Source organism: Saimiri boliviensis, chromosome 17 (assembly GCF_048565385.1).
Source record: "Saimiri boliviensis isolate mSaiBol1 chromosome 17, mSaiBol1.pri, whole genome shotgun sequence".
Taxonomy (NCBI): domain Eukaryota; kingdom Metazoa; phylum Chordata; class Mammalia; order Primates; family Cebidae; genus Saimiri; species Saimiri boliviensis.
Window position 1 is genome coordinate 68,371,247 of NC_133465.1, and position 16,945 is coordinate 68,388,191.

Consider the following 16,945-nt stretch of genomic DNA (forward strand, 5'->3'; position numbering starts at 1 on the left):
AGGTCTAGCACGGGTCACCAGCCCTCAGTGTGGAAGCTGGGAGATGGGTGTGTGGATCTGTGTCTCCATGATAAAAGGTGGGGGCATGTGCTGAATGAAGAGGGTCCTGTCTACGCTTCCGCCTCTTCATCCGGCTAAGAAAACCACATTTGCTTTAATCTGTCCCATCTCTGCCACTGAATCTCACTTTTCTTTTTTCTTCTTGAGACAGGGTCTCACTGTGTTGCCCAGGCTGGAGTGCAGTGGCGTGATTAATAGCTCACTGCAACCTCTGCCTCCCAGGCTCCAGTGACTCTCCCATCTCAGCTTTTTGAGTAGCAGGGACCAGATGCGTGCCACCACGCCTATTTTTGGTAGAGACGGGGTTTTGCCATGTTGGCCAGGCCGGTCTCAAACTCCTGGGCTCAAACGATCCACCTGCCTTGGCCTCCCCAAGTGCTGGGATGACAGGTGTGAGCCACCATGCCTGACCTGCACCCCACATTTGACTCAAAGCACACCGGCCATTTCTCTGGAGGACACAGGGAGCCCCTCTCCAGCCGGACAGGAAAACCTCCTTTGCAAGGGCGGATTCCCATTCTTGAGCTAGAAAGTGGCCGTTCTGAACACCGGATACAGCCACACGGAGACGGCCCACACTCTCTTTGATAATACTGTTTATTGTCCACGGACCGAGCGATCGATCAAGAATGACACAAAGCATCAGAGACATGCGCAGTCTGCTTGTCAACTTTCAGCCACTCGTGTGTGTTCCCAGCACAGGAAGGTCTCAGACTCCGTATTCCAGCATAAACACAGTGCTCCCCTCCCCCAAAATCCAAACAGAAACAAACAAAAATCAACAGAGCTTTAAATTACGGCAGCAAGTCCGATATTTCTTCATACTTATCAAGCAAAGATTTGAAAATAACTACAATGTAAACTTTAAATATTTTGAGTTGCTTGCAGGGTGAAAGGGAGAAAAGAGCTGTGCTTAGAACGTAACGTATAAATTAAACGATGCCAAATGGAGAGCCTTCTTAAACTATATATGTATCGCCATTATTCACCGGGAAGGTATTTGAGCGGCTTCACCTCTCGGCTGCCACCGGGCACTTATCTTGACCTCTTTTGTTTTCTGCTCAGCACGGTTAAGAGACCAACGTGTGTGGATCGAATATAAAGGCCGCCTTTCAGACCAATCCTACCCAAAGATCTTTTACTTTGTAATAATTTGAACTGGAGAACCAAAGACGGGAGGCAGATGAAAGCAAAGAATACTCAGAGAACCAAAGGCAAGAGACCTGAAGGAAGCCACCCCAGAGGCCACGCTTTCCACTCAGGGTCAAACGCTTCCACGATGCAGAAACGTGTTTTTTTTTTTTTTTTTTTTTTTTAAAGTCCAAGTCTAACACCTACCAAGAGTCATAAGAAACACAGCACAGGAATGATTACAGCCGATGTCAAAAACAAACCAGAACATTAAAAAAAATCAGCAGAAACAGGAGTAAATGTTACATATGATATCACCGTACAGGAAGCGAACGGGGGTGGGGTGTCGTATGGGTCAGAGGGGTCTGGTGGAGTTGTATACACTGAAATGGCATGGACTGGTCCATTATGACATCTTACCAACTTTAGATCACTGTACAGCATGAACGCCTGTGGGGCGGGGGCTGATTCCTGGAAACCCTCCCAGTCTGCCCTAGAAAGGGAAGTCACCAAGATCTGTGCTGACCAGGTCCCGGGTGGGCACAGGGGCTGCAGGGCACTCGGGGGTCAGGAGTCTTAACAGGTGCTTTGGGTTTGCTGCCGACAGAACAGGCTTAGGTGGCTTTGGAAGCGTTTTGCAGGACCATGCGCAGGCGTCAGGCTTCGGTTTCACTGTGTGTGTATACATGTCTGCGTAATGTGCATGTATAGCGTCAGTTTATCTTTACAACTCAGGTAGGAGGAAACAAGAGAGTCTCCTTATCATTACCGAGAAAGTTCCTCCTATCTTAACCCCTATCTCACTGGCTTCAGGAAACACATAGGTTCCCCGTTCCCTAGGAAGTTTCTTAACTAGGTTATCTTTGTAATTGAAGACGTAAAAGCAGAAGTTGGTGTATCTGCAACTCAGGTTCACATACCATCTGAGAATTCATCTTTAGAAAAATGAGATGTCTCTAAAACAGGCCACAGTGTCCTGGAGGCTCAGAAAGAAGTCAGAGTGTCACCAAAGCCACCTACCTCCAAAATCCTTCCCTTCCTAGGCTGGACTTACTACGCCTATCCAGCGTCACGTGCGGAAAGCCCCATGGAGAACGATGTCTGTCAGTCTCTGAGGGAGGGAACATTAAACACAGGAGGGCACAGCGAGACCCAGCTTTTCCCCTCCTCAGGATGTGCAGATGGGGGCACGGCCAGGCCCCGCACACAAGCCCGGACAAAGCAAAGCCACACAGCTCAATCCAGGCGCCCGATGCCAGGAGGGGCAGGAAGCAATGGCCAAGTGCAGCAGCTCGGGAAGGGACCCTGAGGGCAGCCACCGGCCCCACGCAGCGGCCTCAGGACAGGACCTCACAGACTCCCCCTGCCGGCTGCAGAGCACGTGGGTGGGGGGGGTTCAGGAGACCAGAAAGACGCAGCTGAGGCTGGAACGTGGCTCAACTAGCGTTTCTCACTCCCATTTCTACAAGGCTCGGAGGGAGGCTCCCGCTGGAATTCTGAGGATTAATAGGATGGATGGGGCTCCTTCGAGAATGAGCCATTGGTTCCAGGCTACCCTTGGATGTGGGGGAGTCACAGGTGCTGGGAGTTCACGGTGGGCACTGGGGCGACAGGGGCACTTGCCAGGGGCAGGGAGTGCTACAGTAGGGCCAGAGGTGTGGAAGCTGCAGAAAACAAGGGCCATACCCCCTCAGGATGAAAGGGACCTGGTAGGCCTGCTACACAGTCTTGCAATGACCCTCAAAAGTTTCTGCAAAATTCGCATTTCCAGGCCCTGCCCTAACCCAGCTGGGAGATCCCTAAGTGCTGCCTGCTAGGCGTCTGTGACGGTGCCAAGGCAGGGACTGGGAGGGAAGCCACGTGTCCCCGCCCTGCACCCAAGGATCAAAGCCCCAGACACACAGTGCCTGGCGAAGGGAGGAGGGGATGAGGACCCTGGACCCACGTCTCCCTCCAGACCCACAACCGTGTCTACAAGGAGAAGCGGGGAGCAGAATCGCACTAATATGGACCCATGGGATGAGTGTTTTATTCATGCTGTTTCCAGGAAGGGATGTCAGAGCTGGACCAGTCGAAACCCTTGGAGGCTTTGCAGTTGGCCACAGGGGTGTGGCAGGCCCGATTATGGGTCCTCGATGTCGAGAAATTCCTGCTTCGGGGGCGCCGCGCCACGATACCACGCGCAGGAGCCGTCGCTTCTCTTGATGCAGGCGAAGAACTTGGCCTGGTGCCCGTTGATGTTCTTCTCCGTGACCCAGTCCATCCAGAGGCACTCGTCCGGGGAGGAGATGTAGCATGGGATCATGGGGCAGCGTGTGATCTGGGGGAGGGGGGACACACGGAGGGAGATGGCGTCAGGACCCAGGGAGGGGTGCGCAGAGGCCACTCGGGGGCAGGTCCAGACCCCGGCACCGCACCTGCCTGCGCTGTGCAGGGATGGCAGCCTCTCCAGAGTCCCACAGCTCCCGCAGCGGCAGGCGGCTGGCCCGAGAGGGGGGCTCACCTGCAGGGATGCCGCACCCCGCCCACCGCAGCCCCCCTACTGCTGCGGCTGTGCCGCCCTTTGAGCCATCTCGTCTACCTCCCCTGGCCTCAGCTTGGCCCTGCCCTCCCAGGGACAAAGCAACAATAAAAGGGCCTGGGTCTCCTGGAGATAGATTCCAGCCGAGCAAAAAAGGCCAGGAAAAGGCCCGTTCTTGCTCTCAAGCTCCAGACAAGGTCATTGGCAACGAGCAATTCAGCAAAGGAGCCCGAGGACGCAAGAGGCTGACCGCCCTCACGGCCGTGGAAAGAAAAAGGAAGAGCTTGCTTCGATTTCATGTGGGGCACAGAGGAGTTTTGCTTCATATACATGTGGCTGGAGACTGGGTTCAGAACAGGAACCTGCTGAGAAGGGGCTGGTGGCCACCAGGAGGGAGGGTGGCCCAAGGCAGCTCCCCAGGGAAGGCCGATCCCTGAAGCCTCACCCAAGTCTCCTGGTCCCAGACTCACTGTGGATGATTGGGGGGCGGGGGGTACCTAGCACTCAGCAATGCTTCCTGCGGGGAGGGCGGGGACAGGGTGCTAGGAGCCCATGGGATAGGAGCCAGCCTGGGAGCCATGGGGTGGCGATCACACCCTCCACAGCCACATCTCAGAGCTGCGCTGCTAGAGCTGTGCCTGGCACAACCTCCGGGCTGATTTTAAGAGGAGCCGGTGTTCAGGTGTTCTCAACAGACAGACGCCATGTAGACACCGACCCAGGTGTGGAAATGTCGGGAATGTTGGAAAAATCGTAACGCCTGCAGTGCCCTCTCACAAGCGTTTACACTTGCACATTTGTAGAAAATTACGCATAGGACCATATTCTCCCCATACAGCTGCTTTTGCTAGAAGCTACAGGTAACAGAGCTGAATCCATGCTCTTACTCTCAAATCTCCTAGCCTTCCAGACGTCCCCCGACTTTTTTTTTGAGATGGAGTCTTACTCTGTCACCCAGGCTGGAGTGCAGCGGTGTGATCTTGGGGCTCACTGCAACCTCCACCTTTCAGGTTCAAGCAACTCTCGAGCTTCAGCCTCCAGAGTTGCTGGGATCACAGGCAGGCATGACCTCACCTGGCTAATTTTTGTGTTGTTTACTGTAGAGACAGGGTTTCACCATGTTGACCACACTGATCTCGAACTCCTGACCTCAAGCAACCCGCTCACCTGGGCCTCTCAAAGTGCTGGGATTACAGGCTGAGCCACCGCGCCCAGCCTCCAGACATCCCTTGGCAGAGATGTGTTTCAGAGCTCTCCAGGGACCAGGGGCCAAAGGCTCTGTCTCCAGCCAGACAGCCCCATTCCTGGGATGACCAGACCCTCCCGGAGCCCAGTCTTAAATCAGGACCTGAGGAATAAGAGGCCCTGGAAAGCCAGGGACCAAAACCCCCACTGTCCATCTGGAGACAGTGGGAGGAGGTGATGCCCCGATGGAGGCGGGACCCGCTTACCTTGCACTCGCAGCCCATCTGGTACCTGTGGTTCAGGCTCTTCTTCTGGGTGGTGCTCAGGGTATCCCAGGGCACGATGAAGTCACAGAGGGTGATGTGCATCTTGCCATCCCCCTCGGCCTTTCCTGCGGAGAGACGGGGTCACCAAGCTCAGTGTGAGGGTCAAGTCTTCCTTCTGCGCAGATCCTGCCCCCGGCGCGGGGATGCTGGGATTTGCCTGTAACCATCCTGTGCACTGTCTATTCTGAGTTTAAACATAACACATGGCTGGGCATGGTAGCTCACTCCTGTAATCCTGGCACTTTGAGCTGAGATAGCGCCACGGCACTCCAGCCTGGGTGACAAAGCGAGACTCTGTCTCAGAAAAATAAGAAGTGGGAAAAAAAAGCCATAATGCATGTTCGCTGATAGAAACTTAGATGCAGTTAAACGTAGGAAACAATCAAGAAAAAACTTCCCGACTTGGTCGGGCGTGGTGGCTCAAGCCTGTAATCCCAGCACTTTGGGAGGCTGAGGCGGGCGGATCACGAGGTCAAGAGATCGAGACCATCCTGGTCAACATGGTGAAACCCCGTCTCTACTAAAAATACAAAAAATTAGCTGGGCATGGTGGCGCGTGCCTGTAATCCCAGCTACTCAGGAGACTGAGGCAGGAGAATTGCCTGAACCCAGGAGGCGGAGGTTGCGGTGAGCCAAGATTGCGCCATTGCACTCCAGCCTGGGTAACGAGAGCGAAACTCCGTCTCAAAAAAAAAAAAAAAAAAAAAAAAAAACTTCCCGACTTTCATTACCCATAGCTAACATTTTGATGTATTTCCTTCCAATGTTCCAGTTTTGATTTTGAGACAGTCTTGCTCTGTCACTCAGGCCAGAGTGCAACGGTATGATCACGGCTCACACTGCAGCCTTGGCCTCCAGGCTCAGCGACCCTCCCCGCCTCAGCCTCCCAAATAGCTGGGACTATCGGTGTGAACCATGACACCCTGCTCACCCTGCTTATTTATTTTTTTGTAGAGACGGTGTCTTGCTACATTACTCAGGCTGGTCTCAAACTTCTGGGCTCAAGCATATGATACCTCGCCTTGGCCTCCTAAAGTGCTGGGATTACAGGCATGAGCCGGCACGCCTGGCCCCAATAGTCTTTTAAATTAAATTTTATTCTAGAAAAAAAGGATGAAGATAAAATCTCACTAATTTGCCCAGGCTGGTCTTGAACTCCTGAGCTCAAGTGATCCTCCCGCCTTGACCTCCCAAAGTGCTGGGATTACGGGTGTGAGCCACTGCGCCCGGCCAATATTCTGTTATATGTGTATCTTCATGCACAGAACATCATGCAGTATGTAGACTGTATTATTTCCTGTTTTTTTCATAAAATATTAATTCACAGGCATTGCTCCCATTTGAGTTTGAACTTGTAATTCTGCATTTTTCCATGATGAAGAGCCAAGGCATGGAATTTTTGAAGATGAGGAACCTGCTCTGAATTCCCTTCATCAGGCACAGAGAGCTACGGCTCCTTTCTGAACTTCAGGCTCCTGCCTCAGCTGCCTCCTTCCAGGGCTGGAGATTCTACCTTGGCAACAGCGTTGGCATTGTCCAAGCAGGAGGAAAAGAACAAAGAAGCGTGTTGCAGAACCTAATGACAGCTATAGAAATCATTTCAAAACGCATCCCTCAGGCCCGGTGCGGTGGCTCATGCCTCTAATCCCTGCACTCTGGGAGGCCAAGGCAGGTGGATCACTTGAGGTTAGGAGTTCGAGACCAGCCTGGCCAACATAGTGAAACCCCATCTCTACTAAAAATACAAAAAAAATTAGCCAGGCATGGTAGCACATGCCTGTAAGCTACTCAGGAGGCTGAGGCGGGTGGGTCATTTGAACCTGGGAGGTGCAGGTTGCAGTGAGCCAAGATGGCAACACTGTACTCCAGCCTGGGCGACAGAGCGAGACTCCATCTCAAGAAAGAAAAATAATAAATAAAATAAAAACTCATCTTTCAGGCTGGGCACAGTGGCTCACACCTGTAATTTCAGCACTTTGGGAGGCCAAGGTGGGCAGATCACTCGAGGTCACGAGTTCGAAACCAAACTGGCCAACATGGTGAAACCCTGTCTCTAGGAAAAATACAAAAATTAGCCAGGCATGGTGGCGGGTGCCTGTAATCCCAGCTACTAAGGAGGCTGAGGCAGGAGAATTGTTTGAACCCTGGGTCATAGGTTACAGTGGGCCGAGATCACGCCATGACACTCCAGCCTGGATGACAAGAGTGAAACTCCATCTAAAAACAAATAAATAAAATAAAAATACAAAAAAATTAGTCAGGTGTGGTGGCACACGCCTGTAGTCCCAGCTACTCGGGACGGTGAGGCAGGAGAATCGCTCGATCTCAGGAGGCAGAGGTTGCAGTGGGTCAAGATCACGCCACTGCACTCCAGCTTGGGTGACAGAGTAAGATTCAAAAAATCAAGAACAGAAACAGAAAAACCACCCCCATCCTCCTGCTACAACAGCCCCTTGTGAAGAGACACAGATGTCAGTGATGAGCACCTGTGCCTGGCAGATACTGACAGGCAATTCCTTGAGAAGCAGACAGAGCCTCAGGCTGTGCCCTGAGCACTTCTATTTGATAAAGTTTCACTCATCTGACTTAATGATCTCGGGCACAGCACCGGCCTCAGAGGATCCGCTAACAGAAACGCAGCCCAGTGAAGAACTAATGGAGCTCACTGACTGCACCCCCGTGCCATGGAAATACGTCCTGCTTGCCTGGGGCTCCAGGCAGGTACAAATGGCCTCCATTGTCCTGGGCACGGTGCAATCATTGTGCCAGCTCCCTGGGTTTGAATTCTTTTTTTTTTTCCATTTTTTAATATTTTATTTTTTTATTGCATTTTAGGTTTTGGGGGTACATGTGAAGAACATGCAAGATTGTTGCATAGGTACACACACGGCAGTGTGATTTGCTGCCTTCCTCTCCATCACCTATATCTGGCATTTCTCCCCATGCTATCTCTCCCCACCTCCCTACCCCCTGCTGTCCCTCCCCTATTTCCCCCCGACAGACCCCAGTGTGTGATGCTCCCCTCCCTGTGTCCGTGTGTTCTTTTTTTTTGAATTCTTATGCACTTCCTGTTCTAGCTGCTCCTTTACCTTTGGGAGCGCTTCGGGTCCTTTTATCTGTTTAGACTCGTGACATTCCAGGTGTGGAACAGGATAAGAAAGCAGAATGACTGCTGTAACATTTATTCCGAATCCTACAACTTCACAAGACAAGTGTTTGGGTGGCCTCAAACAATTCAAAACCAGATACGTAACTTTCCCGGCTAGACCTATAGCTATTTTCCGGAGTTCAGAATAGATCTGGAAGGAGCGAAACTGACACATGGGAAGGAACCCATTCCTGGATCCTGGCTGATTCCTGCATTCGGTGCCCGTACGGGTATACTGCAGCCCCATGCCCGGCCAGCCTGGGCATCCACCACCACAGGCAGGCTGCAGCTCCATCCTGGCTTCCCAGCTTCTTTGGTGATTTCCGCTGTCTGTATCACTTGACCGGCATCAATTTCCACTTTATGTTAGATCTGCCTTTCTTCTGCGTCTCACTCCGTAGCCAGAGAGTAAGTGTAGAGGGTAAGGGCTGTGTCTTAACCCTTACGTATCCACAGTTCCCTACATGGTAATTGCTCGGTAACTTCACTGATGAGGCACCCCAGTGCTTGTTCTAATGATTTGCTTCACATTCTGCCTTTTCCTGCCATCTTCTCTTTTGGCCTTTTACCACCAATTCTGGCTTCCTCATAAGGTAAGCAATGGCAGGAAGAAGAGATGAAATGAAAACTGTATCTTTTTTTCCTTTTTTTTGTTAGAGACAGAGTCTTGCTCTGTCACCCAGGCTGGAGTGCAGTGGCACCGTCTCTGCTCACTGGAACCTCCACCTCCAGGGTTCAAGCAATTCTCCTGCCTCAGCCTCCCAAGTAACTGGGATTACAGGTGTGCGCCACCACGGGTGCCTAAATCTTTTTATTTTTTAGTAGAGGCAGGGTTTCACCATGTCGGCCAGGGTGGTCTTGAACTCCTGACCTCCACTGATCCCGGCCAAAAAAACGTATCTTTTCAATGGTACTAGTTACTCAGCTAATGTGAACACTGGCTGTTACGTATAAATGTTAAGAGAAGACCCCCCTCTGGGTTGGGTGCAGTGGCTCACGCCTGTAATCCCAGCCCTTTGGGAGGCCAAGGCTGGTGGATCACAAGGTCAAGACATTGAGACCACCCAGGCCAACATGGTGAAACCCCATCTCTACTAAAATACAAAAATTAGCTGGGCGTGGTGGCCTGCGCCTGTAGTCCCAGCTACTCGGGAGGCTGAGATAGGAGAATTGCTTGAACCCAGGAGGCGGAGGCTGAAGTGAGCCGAGATCGCGCCACTGCACTCCAGCCTGGTGCCTGGTGACAGAGCAAGACTCTGACTCCAAAAAAAAAAAAAAAAAAAAAGAAAAGAAAAGAAAAGACCCCCCTCTGGTCTGATTAAGACTCGGCTGGGCGTACACACCATGAGCATCTGCTGTCATGTTCTACTTATGTCTGTCTTGGAGAAAAGCGAGGCATGAGTCTTGGTTACAGAAAACCAGGAACTAAAATTTGTAACAAAGGGTTGTATGTTTATTTTTCCTTTTGGAGAAGAGGAATGCAGAAGAGAATTACAGGGCCAATTCCATACGAGTCTCCTGGTGCCGGACTCCACACGTGAGGCTGAGTCATCAGCCCAAGAGGAGGTGGTCACTCACCAGCTGCAGCCAGCCCGAGCTGCGTGGTTCACGTGCCTGTGATTTCTGGTTAGCCCCCAGATAAAGGGCCAATCCTGAGTCCAGGCAACCTGGATCTAGGTTCCCGCCTCGGGAAATAAATGCCAGATTGAATGTGGAGTCATCTGACCAAGGCTGGGAAAGAAGTCAGAAGGGAAAAGCTCTTCTCACCACAATGTGAGTCAGCCACTGTGGCCACCGCGGCCCCACCCCTGCTCCCCCTCCCAGGGAGAGGAGGGTGAAGTCATGCAGCCTCGTTGGTGGAGAAGATACACAGCCAGCTGGCCACTGGGCAGGTCTCGCGGTCTTCTTTAACTTTGATTTTAGAAACAAAGTCCATGTGCAGATCTGTTACATGGGCATATTGTGTGTCCCTGAGGTCTGGAATACAAACGGATCCAGCGCCCAGGTGGTGAGGATGGTGCTCAGTAGGTAGGTTTTCTCAGCCCGTGCCCCACAATTCCTCCCTCTTGCCTCCTGTATTCCCCAGTGTCTCTTGTTCCCATTTTTATGACCATGTGTACCCAACGTTTACCTCCCACTTATAAGTGAGAACACGTGGTATTTGGTTTTCTGTTTTTGCATGAGTTCCCTTAGGATAATGGTTTCCAGCTACATCTGTATCACTGCAAAGGACATGATTTCATTCCTTTTTACGGCTGCGTAGTATTCCGTGGTATATACGCGCCACATTTTCTTTATCCAGTTCACCATGGATGGGCACTTGGGTTGAGTCCATGTCTTTGCTATTGCAAACAGTGGTGATGAACAGACAGGCGCAGTATCATCGAATGACTGCTTTTCCTTCGGGTGTATACCCAGGAGTGGGACAGCTGGGTCGAATGCTGCTTCCATCCTCAGTTCTCTGAGAAGCCTCCAGAGCGTGCTCCCCAGTGGCCAACTCGTTGACACTCCCACTAACAGCACGTCAGTGTTCCCTTTTCTCTGCAGCCCTGCCAACATCGGTTTTGTTTTTAACTTTTTAACTAGAGCTCTTCAGAATCTTTCCATGACAGCTTTCTAGCGCGGATCCTGCTACAGACCCAGGGAGCAGGGAACTTCCAGCAGCACCTTCACGCCCATTCTGCTGCCGGCTGCCCTGGCTCTTCGTAGACCTTCAGTATCGACTCGCCAGCTTGTCATACAGTGCTGTGCCACATGCATGGGTCACTGCCATTTCCAATTTGTTTTCTTTTTGAGACAGAGTCTTGCTCTGTGGCCAGGCTGGAGTGCAGTGGCATGAGCTCGGCTCACTGCAGCCTCCGCCTCCCGGGTTCCAGCGATTCTCCTGCCTCAGCCTACTGAGTAGTTGGGATTACAGGTGCACTCCACCATGCCCGGCTAATTTTTGTATTTTCAGGAGAGATGGGGTTTCACCATGTTGGCCAGACCGGTCTTGACCTCCTGACCTCAGGTGGTCTGCCTGTCTCGGCCTCCCAAAGTGCTGGGATTACAGGCATGAGCCATTGTACCCAGCCCATCTCCAATTTAAGAAATAAAACTATCAGCTACCCTCGAGTGAGGTCTGAGATAACCAGCATCTCTGGGACCACCATTCTGGCCTCCCACTCCCACTTTCACCCTCTCAACAACCCCTTGTGGGGCAGATACTACTGTCGCCATCCCCCACATATTGATCAGCATGGGAGACACAGAAAGGTAAAGTCACTTGGTCAAGGACGTTAAGGAATCAGGTGTCAGAGCACAGATTCAAACTCCGGCAGGTGTGTTTCCAGAGCCTTCACTCGGGCATCTCACATCTTTTCATTACACTTAGTTATTATCTTTTTCTCTTCTAAAATACAGACAGGGTCTTGCTCTGCCACCCAGGCTGGAGCACAGCAGTGCAGGCCTAGCTCACTGTGGCCTCAAACACCTGAGCTCAAGGGATCTTCCTGCCTCAGCCTCCCAAGCAGCTAGGATTACAGGTGCGCATGGCCACGCCCAGCTGACTTCCTTCCTTCCTTCTTTCATATTTTGTAGATATAGGGTCTTGCTATATCATCCAGGCTGATCATGAACTCCTAACCTCCAACCATCCTCCTGCCTCAGCCTCCCCAAATGCTAGGATTACAGGTGTGAGCCACTAGGGTTGACCCATTTACTTATCTTCTTTATGCAAGAAACGGTTAGCACTCGGCACCTTTAGTTCTGTGCCCTCATCACAACCTCCTCATGCCTCCTCCTTGAGATACTAAGTAGTGTCTGTGTTATAAAGTTAATGGAAATGTTGACAATTTGGAAACATTTATAAAATTCAACTGAGAAGAATATTACACATCGGAAACTTTAAAATGTATGCACATAAAAAGAAATCAAATCTGAGCCATGCTCAGCATGGGTGCACTTGAGGACATGATGAGAAGCGCAGCAGGTGAGCTAGGGAAGGGGTGTGACCCCACCTGCACGAGGTGCCGCGATCGGACAGATCCACGGAGACCAAGTGGAAAGGTGGCTGGGAGGGGCTGGGCAAACAGAGGACCAGGAAAGTATCGGCAGTGTGGACAGAGATTCAGTTTGGGATGACGAACAAGTTCTAGAAATAGGTAGTGATCGTTACACAACATCGTGACTGTACTTAATGCTGGCCCAGTGCAGTGGCTCACGCCTGTAATCTCAACACTCTGGGAGGCTGAGGTGGGCGGAGCACCTGAGGTCAGGAGTTCAAGACCAGCCTGGCTAACATGGCAAAACCCTATCTCTACTAAAAATACAAAAAAAATGAGCTGGGTGTGGTGGCGGGTGTCTGAGATCCTCCCAATCCGCAGGAGGCTGAGGCAGGAGATCTGCTTGAACCTGGGAAGCAGAGGTTGCAATGACCAGAGACTGCACCACTGCACTCCAGGCTGGGCGACAGAGAGAGACTCCATCTCAACAAAACAAAACAAAACAAAAAACAGAGGGGCCCGCCATGGGCGAGGATTCAGCTGGGTATGTTTGGAGACGGGTGCTGGCTCAGACCACGGTCACTTTTGCACCCAAGAACCCACCTGTGCACGGAACCCCACCTTTGCCCTCCCACAGCTCTGCAGTTTGGCCAGACAGCCCCTAGAGGGCAGTGTGAGGAGACTGAGCTGGGACTGCGGGACTTACCTGAAAGGCTGTTCCCTATGGACTAGAAACAAGAGGACACAGAAAACTGGAAGTAAGTTCCCTGCACCACGGGGGATTCTGTCTCCTTTCTCGTCTCTCCAGATTTTATTTTTCTGGAGACAAAAGTCATAGATGTCATCATTTTATTTTATTTTGAGACAGAATCTCGCTCTGTCACCAGGCACCAGGCTGGCGTGCAGTGGCGCGATCTCGGCTCACTGCAACCTCCACCTCCCGGGTTCAAGCAATGCTCCTGCCTCAGCCTCCCGAGTAGCTGGGACCACAGGTGCCGCCACCATGCCCAGCTAATTTTTATATTTTTCAGTTGAGACGCGGTTTCACCGTGTTGACCAGGATGGTCTCAGTCTCTTGACCTCGTGATCCACCCGCCTCCGCCTCCCAAAGTGCTGGGATTACAGGCGTGATGCCATAATTTAAAAGTTTAACAAATACAGCAGTAAAGAACTGAAAGACAGACACAGCAGATGCCAACACGCCAGGGAATCTCCTCTTGTGCTCTGTTCTGGACACAGGCTATAGCAGCCCCCGAATGCCACGCCGCAGACCACGCCTCGGCCACGTGCCACCGCGTGTGCTGTGCAGCCACCCCAGCTCTTCTGCCTCCCCTGTGCTTTTCTGAGGGCATTAGTTAGCTGGTAAGATCTTCACACCACAGGTGATTTTTGTCCACTTACCCCTCTCCATTTGATTTTCTTTTTCTTATTATGAAAATCATAGGTAATACCGGGCATGTAAAATGGTACCGCTGCTTTGGAAAACGGTTTGGCAGCTCCTCAAATGGTTAAATCTAAAGTCACCCAAACCCCCCGAATCCCAATTCCACTGCCAGTGATACACCCAAGAAAAATGAGAACAGGTCCCTGCAAAAACACACCAATGTTGACTGCAGCATTTGTCACAACTGTCGAACAGTGGCAACAACCCAAATGCCCATCAGATGATGAGAGGATACACAAAATGTGGCCTCTCCATACAACGGAATATCCTAGAAAGGAATGAAAGTCTCATACACGCCGTCACATGGATCAGCCTTGGAAACACGAAAGAAGCTAGTTACGCAAGGCCACGTGTAGGATTCCGTTCCTAGGAAAGCCGAGCATAGAGGAATCTGTAGAGACGGGAAGTATACTAGCGGCTGCTTTGGGCTGGGGTGCGGGGAGAGGGGGCGTTAGGAGGGTAATGGCTCAAGAATACAGGATTTTGTTCTGACTGTAGTGATGGTTGCGTAACTCTGTGAATATACTAAAACCACTGAATTGTAGGCCAGGTGCGGTGGCTCACGCTTGTAATCCCAGCACTTTGGGAGGCTGAGGCAGGTGGATCACTTGAGGTCAGGAGTTCAAGATCAGCCTGGCCAACATAGTGAAACCTCTTCTCTACTAAAAATATTCTTAAAAGTTAGCCAGGTGTGGTGGCGCATGCCTGTAATCCCAGCTAGTCGGGAGGATGAGGCAGGAGAATCGCTTGAACCCTGGAGGTGGAGGTTACAGTGAGCCAAGATTGTGCCACTCACTCCAGCCTAGGCAACAGAGCAAGACTCCATCTCAAAAAGAAAGAAAGAAAGAAATGGTTAACATGGTTACATTTTGTTACGTATATTTTACCACAATGAAAAAAAGGAGACAGATGAAGAAAGAAGTCAAGCAAGTCTTGTGCGTAAAATCAACAGACTTCACGCAAGCTCTCGGCCCTCCTGATGGCAGGAGAGATTCTCTGCCTTGCACATTGCCAGCATTCTGCACACGCCTCCCTTTTAGGAACAAAAGGCAAAAACGCTCCCCTTTTTTGTCCACCAATCTTAAATTTCCAAGGAAACCGGCAGGCAGGTGAACATTCCCTTGCATTCTCTGATGGGAAGGGTAGAGAGGGCACCGTGCACCCCGCCTCGCTGCCTCAGCTCCTCCGCCTCCCTGCCCGCGGAGCCTGGGAAATGAGCCCTGGACCGCGTCGAGGAACAGCCCCGCTTCCGAGCATGCCTCTGGCTGACGGCCCCACTCGTACGCACCTGCAATGAGATATTCCTTCTTTCCTCCAACGTCCAGCGACACCCCACACACTGCCGAGGAGGGAGCTGTGTAGATAAACTCTATGTCCTTCTCAGGCCCTTTGAACATCTAGAAAGACAGGAGAAGGACGTGTAAGCAGAGGCAGATGGCACAGTCGGTGAATTCCATTCCCGCCCAGAGCACCCCGGGCAGCACAACCTGTACCTGTGGTACACCTGGCACCAAAGAGGAGGACCAGGGAGTGCCAGCTCCATGGATTAGAAAAGGACCATTTCCGCCGAGGGCGGGGCTCACACCTGCAATCCCAGCACTGTGGGAGGCTGAGGCGGGTGGATCACCTGAGGTCAGGAGTTCAAGACCAGCCTGGCCAACATAGTGAACCCCAACTCTACTAAAAATACAAAAATTAGCTGAGTGTGGTGTCAAGTGCCTGTCATCCCAGCTATTTGGGAGGCTGAGGCAGGAGAATCATATGAACCCAGGAGGCAGAGGTTGCAGTGAGCCGAGATTGCACCATTGCACTCCAGCCTGGACCAAAAAAAAAAAAAAAAAAAAAGGCCAGGCGCAATGGCTCACGCCTGGAATCCCAGCACTTTGGGAGGCCGAAGCGGACATATCATGAGGTCAAGAGATTGAGACCATCCTGGCCAACATGGTAAAGCTCTACCTCTACTAAAAAAATTAGCCGGGTATGGTGGTGTGGGCCCGTAGTCCCAGCTACTCGGGAGGCTGAGGCAGGAGAATCGCTTGAACCCAGGAGGTGGAGGTTGCAGGGGGCTGAGACTACGCCACTGCACTCCGCGACAGAGCGAGACTCCATCTCAAAAAAAAAAAAAAAAAAAAAAAAGAAAAAAGAAAAGAAGACTGTTCTTTTTTCTTTTTTTTTTTTTGAGACGGAGTTTCGCTCTTGTTACCCAGGCTGGAGTGCAATGGCGCAATCTCGGCTCACCGCAACCTCCGCCTCCTGGGTTCAGGCAATTCTCCTGCCTCAGCCTCCTGAGTAGCTGGGATTACAGGCACGCACCACCATGCCCAGCTAATTTTTTGTATTTTAGTAGAGACGGAGTTTCACCATGTTGACCTGGATGGTCTCGATCTCTTGACCTCGTGATCCACCCGCCTCGGCCTCCCAAAGTGCTGGGATTCCAGGCGTGAGCCACCGCGCCCGGCTAAGAAGACTGTTCTTATAGCAACGTGATTCTTTGGAGTCGCTCAGCTTTTAATGCGGCAGATCACAGCAGGTGGGCACAAGGCTGTCATCTGGATCATGGCATCCTCAGACAACACCTCTGTCCCCTTTGTCCCCCGCCCCAATGAGGTCATTTCTGAATCTCTGGGGAGGGGCTTTGGCACCTCCGCATGACTCTGGACCACTGTGAAGGACCATGACTTTTGCATATTTCCAGAAATGTTTTATTTTTTTGAAACAGGGTCTCACTCTGCTGCCCAGGCTGGGTCTGCGACACTGACTTCCCAGTCTCAAGTGGTCCTCCCACCTCAGCCTCCCGAGTAGCTGGGACTACAAGCGCGCACCACCATGCTCGACTATTTTTGTTGTTGTTGTTGTTTTATTAGTAGAAACAAGGTCTCTCTGTATCACCCAGGCTGGTCTCAAACTCTCGAGCTCAAGCAATCCTCCTGCCTCAGCCTCCCAAAGGACTGGGATCACAGGCGTGAGTCACTCTACCCAACCCGTATTTCCAGGAATTTTGATCAAGTATTGTTTACTTGATGGCAATGAGAGCATCTGTTTTCCTCACAGCCTTTGAGGAACGCACCTACCTCCCAGGGGAAGAGCCATTTTCCCACCACTCAGGGAGGGTGCTTTTTCCCCCCGTGAAGAGTTTCAATAAGCAAA

General features: G+C 51.5%; 1 protein-coding gene across 1 annotated transcript in view; it reads right to left on the minus strand.

Annotated features, from left to right (window-relative positions):
- Positions 1-639: 639 nt before the first annotated feature.
- The window catches only part of TIMP2 (TIMP metallopeptidase inhibitor 2), a 66,235-nt gene continuing 49,929 nt past the window's right edge, over positions 640-16,945 (minus strand). Inside the window, exons 3-5 of the mRNA XM_039477008.2 lie at positions 15,087-15,195; positions 5,164-5,288; positions 640-3,511 (exon numbers count right to left, since the gene is read on the minus strand). Of these exons, the coding sequence (XP_039332942.1) occupies positions 3,314-3,511; positions 5,164-5,288; positions 15,087-15,195 (432 nt within the window). The 3' untranslated portion in view covers positions 640-3,313. The remainder of the gene's footprint in view (positions 3,512-5,163; positions 5,289-15,086; positions 15,196-16,945) is intronic.